The 12,640-nt window shown below is 45.8% G+C and overlaps 3 protein-coding genes across 3 annotated transcripts in view; 2 read left to right on the forward strand and 1 right to left on the reverse strand.

Annotated features, from left to right (window-relative positions):
- ACTL9 (actin like 9) overlaps positions 1-316 on the reverse strand; it is a 6,641-nt gene extending 6,325 nt beyond the window's left edge. The window contains exon 1 of the mRNA XM_027776352.1: positions 1-316. This exon is cut by the window's left edge and continues 520 nt beyond it. Coding sequence (XP_027632153.1) covers positions 1-256 — 256 coding nt within the window. The 5' untranslated portion in view covers positions 257-316.
- A 6,761-nt stretch (positions 317-7,077) lies between these two features.
- On the forward strand, positions 7,078-8,010 carry OR2Z1 (olfactory receptor family 2 subfamily Z member 1). Its single transcript, XM_006159947.1, has one exon. It carries the CDS (start codon positions 7,078-7,080, stop codon positions 8,008-8,010), a length of 933 nt encoding a protein of 310 aa, XP_006160009.1.
- A 2,102-nt stretch (positions 8,011-10,112) lies between these two features.
- LOC102502319 (vomeronasal type-2 receptor 116) overlaps positions 10,113-12,640 on the forward strand; it is a 17,849-nt gene continuing 15,321 nt past the window's right edge. Inside the window, exons 1-2 of the mRNA XM_027776342.1 lie at positions 10,113-10,140; positions 10,521-10,710. Coding sequence (XP_027632143.1) covers positions 10,113-10,140; positions 10,521-10,710 — 218 coding nt within the window. The remainder of the gene's footprint in view (positions 10,141-10,520; positions 10,711-12,640) is intronic.

The raw sequence follows: 12,640 nt of genomic DNA on the forward strand, positions 1-12,640 counted from the left end.
TTTTCTTACCCTGACAGCCCACGACGGTGGCCACGGTGTAAGCGGGCCGGACCTGCCCCGCGAAGCCCACTTTACAGGTCCCGGTGCCCATGTCGATAACCACCGCGCCTGTCTTGGGTGGCAGCCTGTCGCCCACCGTGTCCGAGGAGCTCTGCGACACCATCTTGTGGATCACAATCGAGCTGGGGTTCAGGCCCGGCTTGGGAGTCTCTGCGAAGGACTGGGGCTCGGAGGGCTTGGGACAATCGGTAACCATGGCTGCAGGTGGCCCGCTGAGGCTGAGCGCGTTGGCCTGGCGAGCCGGCCGCCGGGAGAAGAGGTGGGCCAGGGGCGGGGCTGAGGGGCGGGCCGAGAACCGTGACGTCACCCTGTCGGCCCCGCCTTCCTTAGACTTCACAAAGGGTGGGAGGCCCTCCCCTCTCCCAGCCCTCCCTGCTCCAGAGCCCTCTTCTATTGTGATCCCTCCCCACGTGCCAGATTTGGAGAGGGAGGAGCACAGAGTGTCAGACCCAGCACCCTGTTCCAGAACCCAAAGTGGAGCAATGGAAGAGGAAGGATTGTATTGTGACCATGCCCACTGGGGGGCGCTTTCTCCTACTCTCTCTCTCTCTCTCTCTCTCTGCGTGTGTCTCTGGTGAAGGTATGCCCCTTGTGGTCATGTGGGATCTGGCTCCCTTAACCAGTAGGCTACGGCACCAGCCCTAATTTCGTTTTACACTTGTCACCGGAGAGAGACAGAGATAGAGACAGAGACAGAGGGAAGGTAAGTACTCACCCCCTGGGAGGAACGGCCTTGCCACAATCCGTTCTCCTCCAGTCTCCTGTTGAGATTTTGGGCATGCACACACGTGTGCCCGGCATGTTCTCAGGCCACTGGGTCCGAGAGAGGTGAACCTCAGAGTTGGCCATGTAGGATCCAGCCCCTTAACCACCATGCCATTTGCTGCCCTTGCTCCTAAATTAAAAAAAAAAAAAAAATTTTTTTGGGAGAGGTTTTTGCTATAGGGCACGTGCGCTCGCCAGAAATACGGAGAGAGACAGAGAGACAGAAAGCGAGAAATCACCCCCCAGGGGGGATGGCCACGTCGCAATCCCTTCTCCTCCATTCTCCTCTCGGGATCTTGGGCATGCACGCACATGTGCCCAGTGTGAGTTTAAGCCAATGGGTCCAGGACTCGAACAGTGGTTGACTACATGGGAGTCCAGCGACATAGCCATTCCACCAACTGCTGGTATCCCCCAAAACATTTAAAAAAAATTATTTAACTTTATTTATTTGTTATGTTTTTAATTTGACCAGAGAGGGACAGAGTCAGGGGTGGGGTGAGAAAGCAAGCCACCAGGTCTGGGACTCAAACCATTGTCGGCTATGTGGGAATCCAGTGCCCTTAACCACCATGCCACCGGCCAGCCCCAAATTAAAAAAAAAAAAACCATAAAAATTGTACACGATTGTGGGAGTATGATATGATATTACTGTAGAATACAATGTGCGATGATCCGTTCAGGATAATTAGCATTACTCATCTTCTACGGGTCATGACGTGATGCAGGGAACACACACAATCTGCCCTTTTAGTTACTTTGAGCTTCATGGCACATTGATGCTAACTATATTCTCCCCACTGTGTCTCTTGTCATAAAGAATTATTTATTTGATTTATTATTATTATTTTAATTTGCTGCAGGGCACGTGTGCTCACCAGAGAGAGAAGAAAAGTGAGAAAGCAAGCCGCCAGGTCTGGGACTTGAACCACAGTTGACCACGTGGGAATCTAACCCCTTAATCACCTCACCACCTACTGATCCCTCCCCACTGTATCTTGTAACTCTCTATGCTGTTCCTCCTATCTGAAATTTCATTTCCAGGGACCAGCAGTTAGCGTAATGGCTATGTCACTGGACTCCCATGTAGTCGACCGCGGTTCGCGTCCTGGACCTGGTGGCTTAAAACTCACGCCGGGCACGTGTGCGTGCGTGCCCAAGATCCCGAGAGGAGAATGGAGGAGAAGGGATTGCGGCGTGGCCATCCCGCCTGGGGGGTGATTTCTCGCTTTCTGTCTCTCAGTCTCTGTCTGTCTGGTGAGCGCACGCGCCCTATAGCAAAATCCTCTCAAAAAAAAAAAAAATTCATTTCCATGAGTCAACATCGCTGTATCCCCCGGGGCCATTCCTTCTCACACCCACCCAGTCCTTTAGAACGCTCTACCTCAACGTCCACGTGTGAAGGAGAACACGCGGCATTTCTCTGTCTGTGCTGGGCTTATTTCACCTAACACAATGTCCTCTAGGCTCCTAGAAAGGGCGTTTCTGGTGCATACAGCAACTAGATTTCAGACACGTGCCTCTAAGTCAAGCTGAGGCAGGCCAGCCTGAGGTCTGGCAGGACGACAGCCAGTTTGAAATGAAGAAAGGCCTCAAGGAGAACCACCTGACCAAGTGCTGCGTCCAGTGAGGGCTGGCTGGAAGGAATCAGCGTAATTAACTCGGGGGAGAGCGATGGACTCCGGTTGGAGTGAGGAAGGATTTGCAACTGCTCCAATCGTGTATCAGTAAATACCAAGAGCAAGTTGAGCTTTTAGAGACCGTTGGAGGGTGCTTGCGGACTGTTCACCGGAAATAAACTACCTTCTTCTGCATTATCTGCCTCTCCTTCCCTTGACCAGGAGGAGCAGCAGCGGGACTTTAATGCAAAAACAGCTCCGGGCTCCTTTTCCCACCTGCGTCCGAGATCTTGGGGGAGACAGAGTTGCATCTTCTTGCCAGCAGGGGGCGCCAAAGACCACGCGTTTCCCATCCCTTTCCGTCCGCTAACTCCATCGTTGTCCGGGCTCTAAATTCTCAAATCGGCTCAACCTGGAATGCAAATTGGAATCACCAGGGGAACTTGAAAAACCATCTCCACGTTCAGGCAGCACCCCAGACCAATCGAATTAGAATCTCTGTGATTTTTCAAAGCTCTTAAAGAGCTCGGTGTCCTGCAAGTGGAGATGACTGATCCGAAGCTTCACAATTCTTAAATTATTAGTTTCCCCTGATCATCAGGAAAGGCAGGACAAGGTGAGGGGCTGCGAGGCAGATCTTTCAGACCGGCGGGTTATGGCGCTTTCAGCATCAGAATTGCCAAGAGGGCTTAAAAATAAACTCTTGGGACCGATAGATGGCGTAATGGTTACGTGGATGGACTCCCACATGGCAGATTCCCAAGTTCCGGGGATCAGCAGATGTAACCGTTATGTCATCTGCTGATCCCAATTATGAGTTTAATTTTGCCAGAGAGAGACAGAGAAAGAGAAAGAGCAGACTCACGCCGGGCGCGTGTGCGTGTGTGCCCCAGATCCCAGAAGACAATGGAGGAGAAGGGATTGCAGCGTGGCCCTCCTCCCTGGGGGGTGATTTCTCGCTTTCCGTCTCTTTGTCTCTCTCTCTCTCTGTCTTCGGCGAGCGCACATGCTCTATAGCAAAAATCTCTCCTAAAAATAATGAACACTCTTTATGTGTAAACATAAATAATGTAGAAGTGAAAAGTATCCTTTTCAAATCAGAAAACATTACTGGCATTGTGTGCCTTGAAATATATACAGAAATAAATAACTGTAGACTCTTCTTGCCATCAAGAAAACATGGTTTTTCCAGTTTGGTTAGAGAGAGAAAGAGGGAAAGTGAGAAAGCAAGCCACCAGGTCCAGGACTCGAACCATGATCGGCCATGTGGGAGTCCAGTGCCTTTAAGCACTACACCACCTGTTGGCCTCTTATTATTATTTTAAAATTTGACAAGAGAGAGAAATAGAGGAGAAGGAGACAGAGTAGAGAGAGAGAGATAGAGAGAGAGAGAAAGTGAGAAAGAAAGCCACCAGGTCCAGGACTTGAACCATGGTGCCATGTGAGAGTCCAGCGCCTTAACCACCATGCCACCTGCCAGCCCCTGGATGTAGCTTTTCAAAACATGGATGTAGTGTGAGATAATTAAACTGAGGATATTACCATCTTCGTCATCTTCAACAAAGGACGACATTGTTTTGCACTTTTGATTTTCATTCTAGTTTTTTTTTTCTTTTAGATACACACACAATTGACAAGGCCCTCTTTTTTATTTTTTATTGTGTTGCAGTATACCATTCCATGAGCTATTTGCCTTTTTACATGCATTCTTGTGTCAAATGTGTTCTCCAGAGCCCCCTTTTCCCCTGCACCTCTCAGCTCCTGGTATCTACAGTTGCCCTCTTTATCTTTTTTTTTTTTTTTTTTAAGAATTATTTTATCTGGGGGCCAGCAGGGGGCGGGGGGGTTAAGGCGCTGGACTCCCACATGGCTGACCATGGTTTAAGTCCTGGACCTGGTGACTTGCTCTCTCTCTCTCTCTGCTGAGCATGTGTCCCCTCTAGAAAGTTTAACAATAAAAATGAAAAATAAATAAAAATAAAGAAATACTTCTTAAAAAAAGAAAAGAATTATTTTATTTAATTTTATTCATAATTAAAAAAAAATTCAACCAGAGAGCGAGAAGAGAGAAAGACAGCCAGCCCTGCTGTGTCTTTTATGTTTTCAAATATTTCAGTTTCTGCCAGAGAGTACAGACAGGTGGTATATGCTGAGGAGGGATATACCATGTTTGTCTTTCCTAGTTTGGCTTTTTTTTCCCACTTAGCATTAAGTCTTATATTAATAGATTCATCTGTTTCGTATTGACGGACAGGATCTCATTGTTTTTTTTCTTTATAGCTGAGTAGTATTCCATTGTCACATCACAGTTGTACGATCTGGCTGTGGAGAACTTCCATTCAGGCTCAGAGGCAGAAAGTAGTAAGATCAGTTACAGCTGTTTGCCATGACCTTGGAAGTAGAGGGAGGTGGGACGGTATAAGGAATTTGCTGATAGCCACGTACGATTTTTCAAGGACTTAGCATATACCCTTTTCATGCTTTCTTCCCCCTGATTTTACTTTATTGCCATGTTTCTGACTCTATTTTGTTTTTTAATGTTTTGCTATAGGGTGTGTGTGTGTGTGTGAGAGAGAGAGAGAGAGAAGGAAAGAATACGAGAAAGCATTCCTCCCAGGAGGGGAATGGCCATGCCCTCAATACCTTCTCTTCCAATCTCCTCTTGGAATTTTGGGCAGGCACACACCTGCGCCCACACTGCAGTGGGCCATGTGGGATCCAGTTCCATTAACCACTCCACCTCCAACAGGCTCTCAACTTTGTTGGGAGAAGCAGTCTTGGTAACTCAATCTGCCTTGACCTCAAGAAGCACGCCAGTAACTTCCTGTAGTAGCAGCTCTGGGAAGGGTGGCCTGGCTCTCTGGTCTCCCCTTTCCTCCTGGTTCTGACTGTTGACACAACAATACCATGGGCACACCAAGAAGCAGAGAGAAGAATAAATATCCTGACACAGAAAAAAGATCTCTTGGGTGTTTCTCCACCATCACTGCATTTAACTCAGAGGAAGTCTCTGCTTCAGGTTTTCTTCTGAGCATGAACGTCCATTTGTGGGACCAGCAGATGGCAGAATGGCTATGTCGCTGAACGCCCATGTAGTCAACTGTGGTTCGAGTCCTGGACTCAGTGGCTTAAACTCATGCCAGGCGTGTGTGCGTGTCCGAGATCCTGAGAGGAGAATGGAGGAGAAGGGATGGCGACATGGCCATCCACCCCTGGGGGGTGATTTCTCGCTTTCTGTCTCTCTGTCTCTCTGTCTTTTTGGAGAGTGCACATACCCTACAGCGAAAACCTCTCCCCCTCTCCCCCTTTTTTCCATTTGCATTCATAATTCTCTCATCCCCCTTTTCTTCTTAGATCCAACCTAAAAGACTTGGATATCTTCCATATCCTATTATCTACACTGCTTAGGCTTCCTGTGATTAATTGAGAGATGAGCGTTTTCCCACAATGCTCTATGGACAAACAACTATCAGGGGTCTAAGCTTCCACTGCAACTAATTTTCTTTGTAGCAGAGGAGACTCAGAGGATTTCTGATGCAATAGCTCCCCCCTGGAGGCCCCTTCCCCAGACGATGACATTGATCAGAGACTGAGGTGGCACTGGCTAAGCCCGTAATGCCAGAATACAGGGAGGTTTTATCAGGGACTGTCCTGGAGTGAGGAGGGTGGACATGCTCATGTGGAGTTCTCACTCTCTCTGCAAATGGACCCTGGTGAGTAGGAGTGAGCTCTTGGAACCCAGCTCATGGAGATCTTGGGTGTGCAGATATTTCTAGATGTTAATGGAGAGCATTATGCATGTAAAACATTTCATCGGATGCCTGCCCAACGTTGGCACTCAGTTGGTGTTGACTTTTCAGGGTGGGCATGTGCGAGTCGACAGAGCTGGACTGAATTAACTTGACACTTAGTTTAGCCCCTGAGAGGGAACTGCAGTAAATCCTATTTATTATGATTATTTTTACATTTTAAAAATTTACATTTCATCACGGTACATCTGTACAGCATACGAAATGGATTTTTTCCCCAGCATGAAAGACAATGAATATTAGGCAAGTCATAGATATTAACATTTGTATCATCACCAACAGACAACTTTTCAGTTTTGTACCTGTTAAATGCTTTTCCCCCTTGATCCTCCCTCTCCCACCTCCCATTACCCATCTCTTTCCATACTGTCTCCCGTCTGCTATGGATCAGCTGAGACACTTGGTGACTAAGAGGAACTATTTGGCTCTAAGTTGACAGCAAGGTGGAAAAATTACCATTGTTTTTCTTTCCTGTTTGAAGCCATGGAAGCACATAGCAAGATAGCCCCAGGATGTTTGCACAATCTAAAGGTAATATACTTAAAAAATAAACATTTGAAAGAGAATCAATGAAGGAACTCTCTGCAGGACACAGTAAACCCATCTCGGCTGAAATTCTAAGACAGAGGTTCTCCGTTGGGGGACTTTGCACCCCAGGGGACATTTGGAACATTTGCTGTGGCCTCGTGACTCTTCTCCGTAGCATCTTCAGCAGCCATGACTAACCCATGGCAACTCACATGTGGGTTGAAATTATTTGCCATCCTCACTCGGGCTTCTTCCTAGAGCTCTGCTCTTCCTGAGCTAAGTTTATTGTATAAAACATGGTGAATCACTCAACCTCAGACTTTGTGCTGGTGGGACTCTTGGGTCACTCAGGGTCATGTCTGCTCCTCTTCTCTCTGGTGGCTGCCATGTTTGTCATGGGCCTTCTGGGCAACGCTATTCTTCTCTTCTTGATCCGCATGGACTCGCGGCTCCACACGCCCATGTACTTCCTGCTAAGTCAGCTCTCCCTGTTGGATGTTGGCTTCCCTCTAGTTACCATCCCCAAGATGGCAGGCGACTTCTTGCAGGGGGAAGGTTCCATCTCCTTTGGCGGTTGTGCAGCTCAGATATTCTTTTTGACCATGATGGGTGTGGCCGAAGGCGTCCTGTTGGCCCTCATGTCTTATGATCGTTATGTGGCCGTCTGCCACCCCTTGCAGTATCCTGTGCTCATGAGACGCCAGGTCTGCCTGCTTATGGTGGGCTCCTCCTGGCTGGCAGGTGTGCTCAATGGCGCCGTGCAGACATCCGTCACCCTGAGCTTTCCCTACTGTGCCTCCCGCCTCGTGGACCACTTCTTCTGCGAGGTGCCAGCCCTGCTGAAGCTCTCCTGCGCGGATACCTCAGCCTACCAGTTGGCGCTGTCCACCTCGGGGGTGCTGATCCTCATCCTTCCTCTTTTTCTCATAGCCACCTCCTATGGCCACGTGCTGGAGGCAGTTCTGCGCATGCGCTCAGAGGAGGCTCGAAACAAAGCCTTCACCACCTGCTCCTCCCACCTCACCGTGGTAGGGCTCTTTTATGGTGCAGCCGTGTTCATGTACATGGTTCCTGGTGCCTACCACAGCCCGCAGCAGGACAACGTGGTTTCTCTGTTCTACAGCCTCGTCACCCCCACGCTCAACCCCCTCATCTACAGCCTGAGAAACCGGGAGGTGCGTATGGCTTTGATCAAAATGCTAAGTAGAGCTGGACTCAAGCCAAAGTAAGGATCTTGCAGGAACTAGCTGGCTTGGTTCCAGGGATTCTCCATCTCATTCAGCTTCTGAAAGCACCACGTAAGGGCAGCTGCTGAGGTCTAATGTCCAGGGCTATGTGTGTACAGCTGGGTTCATGTTTTTCTCGACGCCTTGTGGAATGCAATGGTGATAGCCCCAGGCACGTTTCCTTGAACAGAAATCTGGGAGGTTGAGCAGTTTTCTGTTATCACATCGGTAATTATACAATTAAGCTTTAACACTGGTTGACCAGTTGACCTACTAAGCCTGTTACGTCATCCTTAGGAGAGCTCTGAGTTGTAGGGATTATTATGTTTTATGTATGAGAAAAAAGAAACTCCGAAGGAAAAAGCACCCCCAAGGGGGGAATGGTCATTCTGCAATCACTTCTCCATTTCTGCCCCCTTCGGGATCTTGGGCACGCACACATGTTCAGCATGTCTCATAAACTTCTGGGTCTGGGCTCGAACCACACAGTCTGTCATGTGGGATCAAGCTGCCATCACACCAATGGCTATTCCCCCCATAGTCATAGTTAAAATTTTTTTTTTGTCTTATTTTGTCCTTCTACTGAAGATATAAGTGACTTACATACCACAATTACAGTATTACAGTATCTGAATTTTACTATATAGTTTCCTTTATCAGTGAGTTTTATTCTTTAATATATTATCATGTCACCAATAAGCACCCTGTATCTTTCAGCTTAAGGAAGTTCCTTTAGCATTTCTTGTAAGGCAGTCTTATGGTGATGCACTTTTTGGCTTGTTTGCTTTGATTTGAAAAATACCTTTAACTTTCATTTCTGAAGGACACATTTTCTGGGTAACATATCCTTGATTAGAAGTGTTTTTCTTTTTAAATATTTTTGTGATTATCATGAGGATTCCTTTTTACTTTATAGTTTCTTGTTTAAATTTCATTGTTGTACATCTCTATGACATACAATGTAGTTTTTCCAAAGCTCACGTAGAGTGTGGTAATAAAAGTCAGAGATATTATTATATGTATTATTTTCAACAGACACAAGAATTATGAAGATGCTTTTGAAAGTTTATTTTAATTAAAATATTTAATGTACATGTACGTGGGGCACAGTGTGATTTTTTTTATACATGAATACCATGTGTAATGATCAAATCTGGGTAGTTAGCATATCCATCATCTCAAATGTTTATCATTACTTTGTATTGGGAACATTCCTTCTTTATGCTACTTTGAAATACATGATAAATTATTATTAATTTTAGTTATTCTGTTGGGCTATAGAATGCTAGATGTTTTCAGATGGGGAAAAATCATTCCCCTTTCTCCTGACCCACACAATTTCTACTGAGAAATCCTCAGATATCTTTTTTTTTTAATGAAACAAACATTTTCAAAACAGCATCAAAAAGTAAGTGTACTTGACTATACTTAGCTCATTATACAGCAAGTAGGTGGACAGAATAATAATTCACGACAAACAGCATGTTGAATGAACTGACAACAGAGATATTTGGTCCAAGAAAGGCAGAGGAACTTTGTCCTTTAAGAATTAGAACCGAGGGGCTCCATAACCATCTGGCATCCGCTCAATGTTGTATCTATGGTTAGAAATGTACATGACAGGAACTCCTGGGGTCTTCTGGATTCTTCATTTAGGGTCTTGGTCAACTGTGGCCAGGATGTAACACTTTGCTGAGTTACTCTCTGTACTAAGCAGTCATCGCATAGGTTCCCTTATATGTGCATGGTCATCGTTCAAATCTTGGGTCTTTAGTGATCCTGAGAGCCACTTGATTCTTTCTAAACTATGTCTCAGACAAGAGATTGATAAGTTAAATCTTTGTTTCTTGCACAGAGTTTCCGGAGGTTTTATAAAAATACATATGTGGTTTTTGTTGATTTAGGGTATCAGCTATCCCTAACTTCTCCATATCCCTCTTAGAAGTTCGATACAAACACCCTCAGTCCCTAGTGGACACAAGATTACAATGACTACTGTCTTGTTAATGGGGTGATCCCCAAAGACTTGCTGGACCATGATACAATCATAGAACCCAACTGAGAAGGAAAGTCTAAAACATGTTTCTCCAGGTTGTGTTATCAACATGGGGGTGACAGGTGCAATGCTCCAGGGTAGGGGGATTCCCCAGAGCCCCTGGATGGGACTGAAGTGAAGCAGAGAAAAGACAGGGAAGCCAGAGCTCCTCTCATCACAGTGGCACTAAGAGAAAGGTCTAAGCACTGTGAGGTCCCTTGTAAATGCCATCCTTTGGCTTCCAGCTGTGCCCTTGTCTGGCACGCCAGTCTGTCATATATGCATTCTATCGGTTGAGGGCCTACAGTGAGAGTGGGGATCTGCTGTGCCCTACACAGAGATAGATTCTTCCTGGAAGGGGCTCATTCTTTAGATCCAATCCACACCCATCTTTTCTTCACTCAGCTTCCACAGAGGGTTTAGTCTGTATGTTAGGCAGACAGTGACATGTCAGTCTGTCAAATTTGTGTCTCGCTAGTCCTGCAGACTTTCCACACTGCATGTGAGCTGACGTTAGAGAGCTGTTTCATAGAGCATAGGCCAACTGTCTACAGAGATGGGGACCTGGTCCTGGGTGGGTTTTTCCCCCTTTACACTTGGGCTTTGGAAGAACGGATAGTCCGGCTATCTTTTCTGACACAGCCCATTCCAGAAGAGAACATCGAATGGTGAGTTCCATGTGGGTGACATGTGGTTGGAAGTCAGTTTATAACTGAGAATGTAAGTCAAACTGTGATTTTCATGTGTCTCTGTGTGTTTTTAATCCAGCCTAGGAATTTGGAAAAGTGAACATAAATATGGGAAATACACAAACCACTATATTTTCCTGCCTCTTTATTCTTTCCCTCTGTTTCTATTCTATTTTTTTTTTAAATTTGAATTTCTCTCCACCTCGTTAATGACAGAAGGAAGAAATCAGTATCTTCATGGTCCATCTTATCAGCTTCATCCCCATGATCAGACTTAGTGGGGCTTGGAATGAGTTAGAGTTTCAGGCCCTCAGCCCCCTCTCCTGCTGTCTAAACTGACTGAATGAGTCACACAAGCATATCAGATACACTGATCCCTTTGGCATGAAGCAAATGGTAGAATCAAGGAGATCACCCTGGGTACCCACTTCTGGGAAGGGCATTGTTGAAATATGACAAGTACCGCAGATGGGGGTGTGAGATCCATCAGTGTAAACAGACCACGTTCTGTGAAAACTCAGCTGCTGAATCCTGTCAGCTTGAGGCATTTGGCTTTGTGATTCTGAGGGCTAGAAGAGTCAAGGAGCTCCTCTTTCAGAAATAGATAATGTCTTTTTCTTTCATCCTGATTTCGAACATCTTGAAATATGGAGACCCTGTATGGAAGTGGGGCTTTATGTAGCGATCTGGCATGTATCTGTCGTAGCAGTATGATTATTTTTTAAAAATTATTTGTTTTGTTTTATTTATTATTTTGAAGTATTTGTTATAGGCCACATGTACTTATCAGAGAGAGGGAAAGTGAAACAACATAAGCACTGCAAGAGGAGGAAAATATATTCAAAATGTTAGGAGTAAAACCATTTCAAACAAAAGTACTATATCCGCCAAGATTAGCCTTCCTAAGGGAAGAAAATTCTAAAACATTCAGATAAACAAAACCTGAAAAAAATGATCAACACCAGACCAGCTCTTCGAGAAGTTCTGAAGGGACTCCTATCCCAGGAAAAGTAAAGACTAAGAGACAGAAATTAGAGAAGAAAACATGACCAAGAAAAGGGCCAAATGAATGGTAGGGTCGAGTTCAGAAACATCAGTAATAGTGTTGAATGTTAACTCCAGGATTTGAATGGAAAGGTCAGACCACGGTAACAGTGAAAATTCAACAACTGAGAGTCCATGAGACTGAACTGGTGACATAGAATTCTATGACTTATGTCTAAAACATTATTGGTTTTCTTCGATGCTTTGTCTGCCAGATTTAAAGATTTTGGTTTACTTTTGAGTTGTTTATAAGTTCAGCCAACTTGTTATAAAAAATATTTTTTGGTTGAAACAAACTTTTCTCTCTTCTTGACCCCTTTGCAATTGGAAAATATTAGTGAGCATTCTTATTCTGTGGCAGAATGGTTATTTGCATAAGTTCAATAATACAATAGTGTCTGTTGCCTTGCATGAGAAATTGAATTCTTTTTTTTTTTTTTTGCTATAGGGCGCGTGCGCTTGCCAGACAGACAGAGAGAGACATAGAGACAGAAAGTGAGAAATCACCCCCCAGGGGGGATGGCCATGGCGCAATCCCTTCTCCTCCATTCTCTGGGATCTTGGGCTCACATGCACACGCGCCTGGTGTGAGTTTTAAGCCACCGGGTCCAGGGACGCGAACCGCGGTCGACTACGTGGGAGTCCAGCGACATAGCCATTACGCTAACTGCTGGCTCCCAGAAATTGAATTCTTATGAAGCTTTCTGCAAATAAGTTAGTGCTGGGGTCCGGCCTCGGCAGTGGTGGGTGGTTCGTACACAGGAAGGCAACACGGGTGATCAGGAACAAAAAATTAGACTGAAACCTCATTGCTCCTTAGCATGTTCTCAGCCAGCCACAGCCAGAGCCAGCTCCAGGCTGCCGC

This window comes from Tupaia chinensis, unplaced genomic scaffold (genome assembly GCF_000334495.1).
Source record: "Tupaia chinensis unplaced genomic scaffold, TupChi_1.0 Scaffold000668_1, whole genome shotgun sequence".
Lineage (NCBI taxonomy): Eukaryota > Metazoa > Chordata > Mammalia > Scandentia > Tupaiidae > Tupaia > Tupaia belangeri.

Coding starts and splice junctions, on each gene's coding strand:
- OR2Z1 (XM_006159947.1), top strand. CDS start 7,078: ATGGTGAATCACTCAACCTCAGACTTTGTGCTGGTGGGACTCTTGGGT.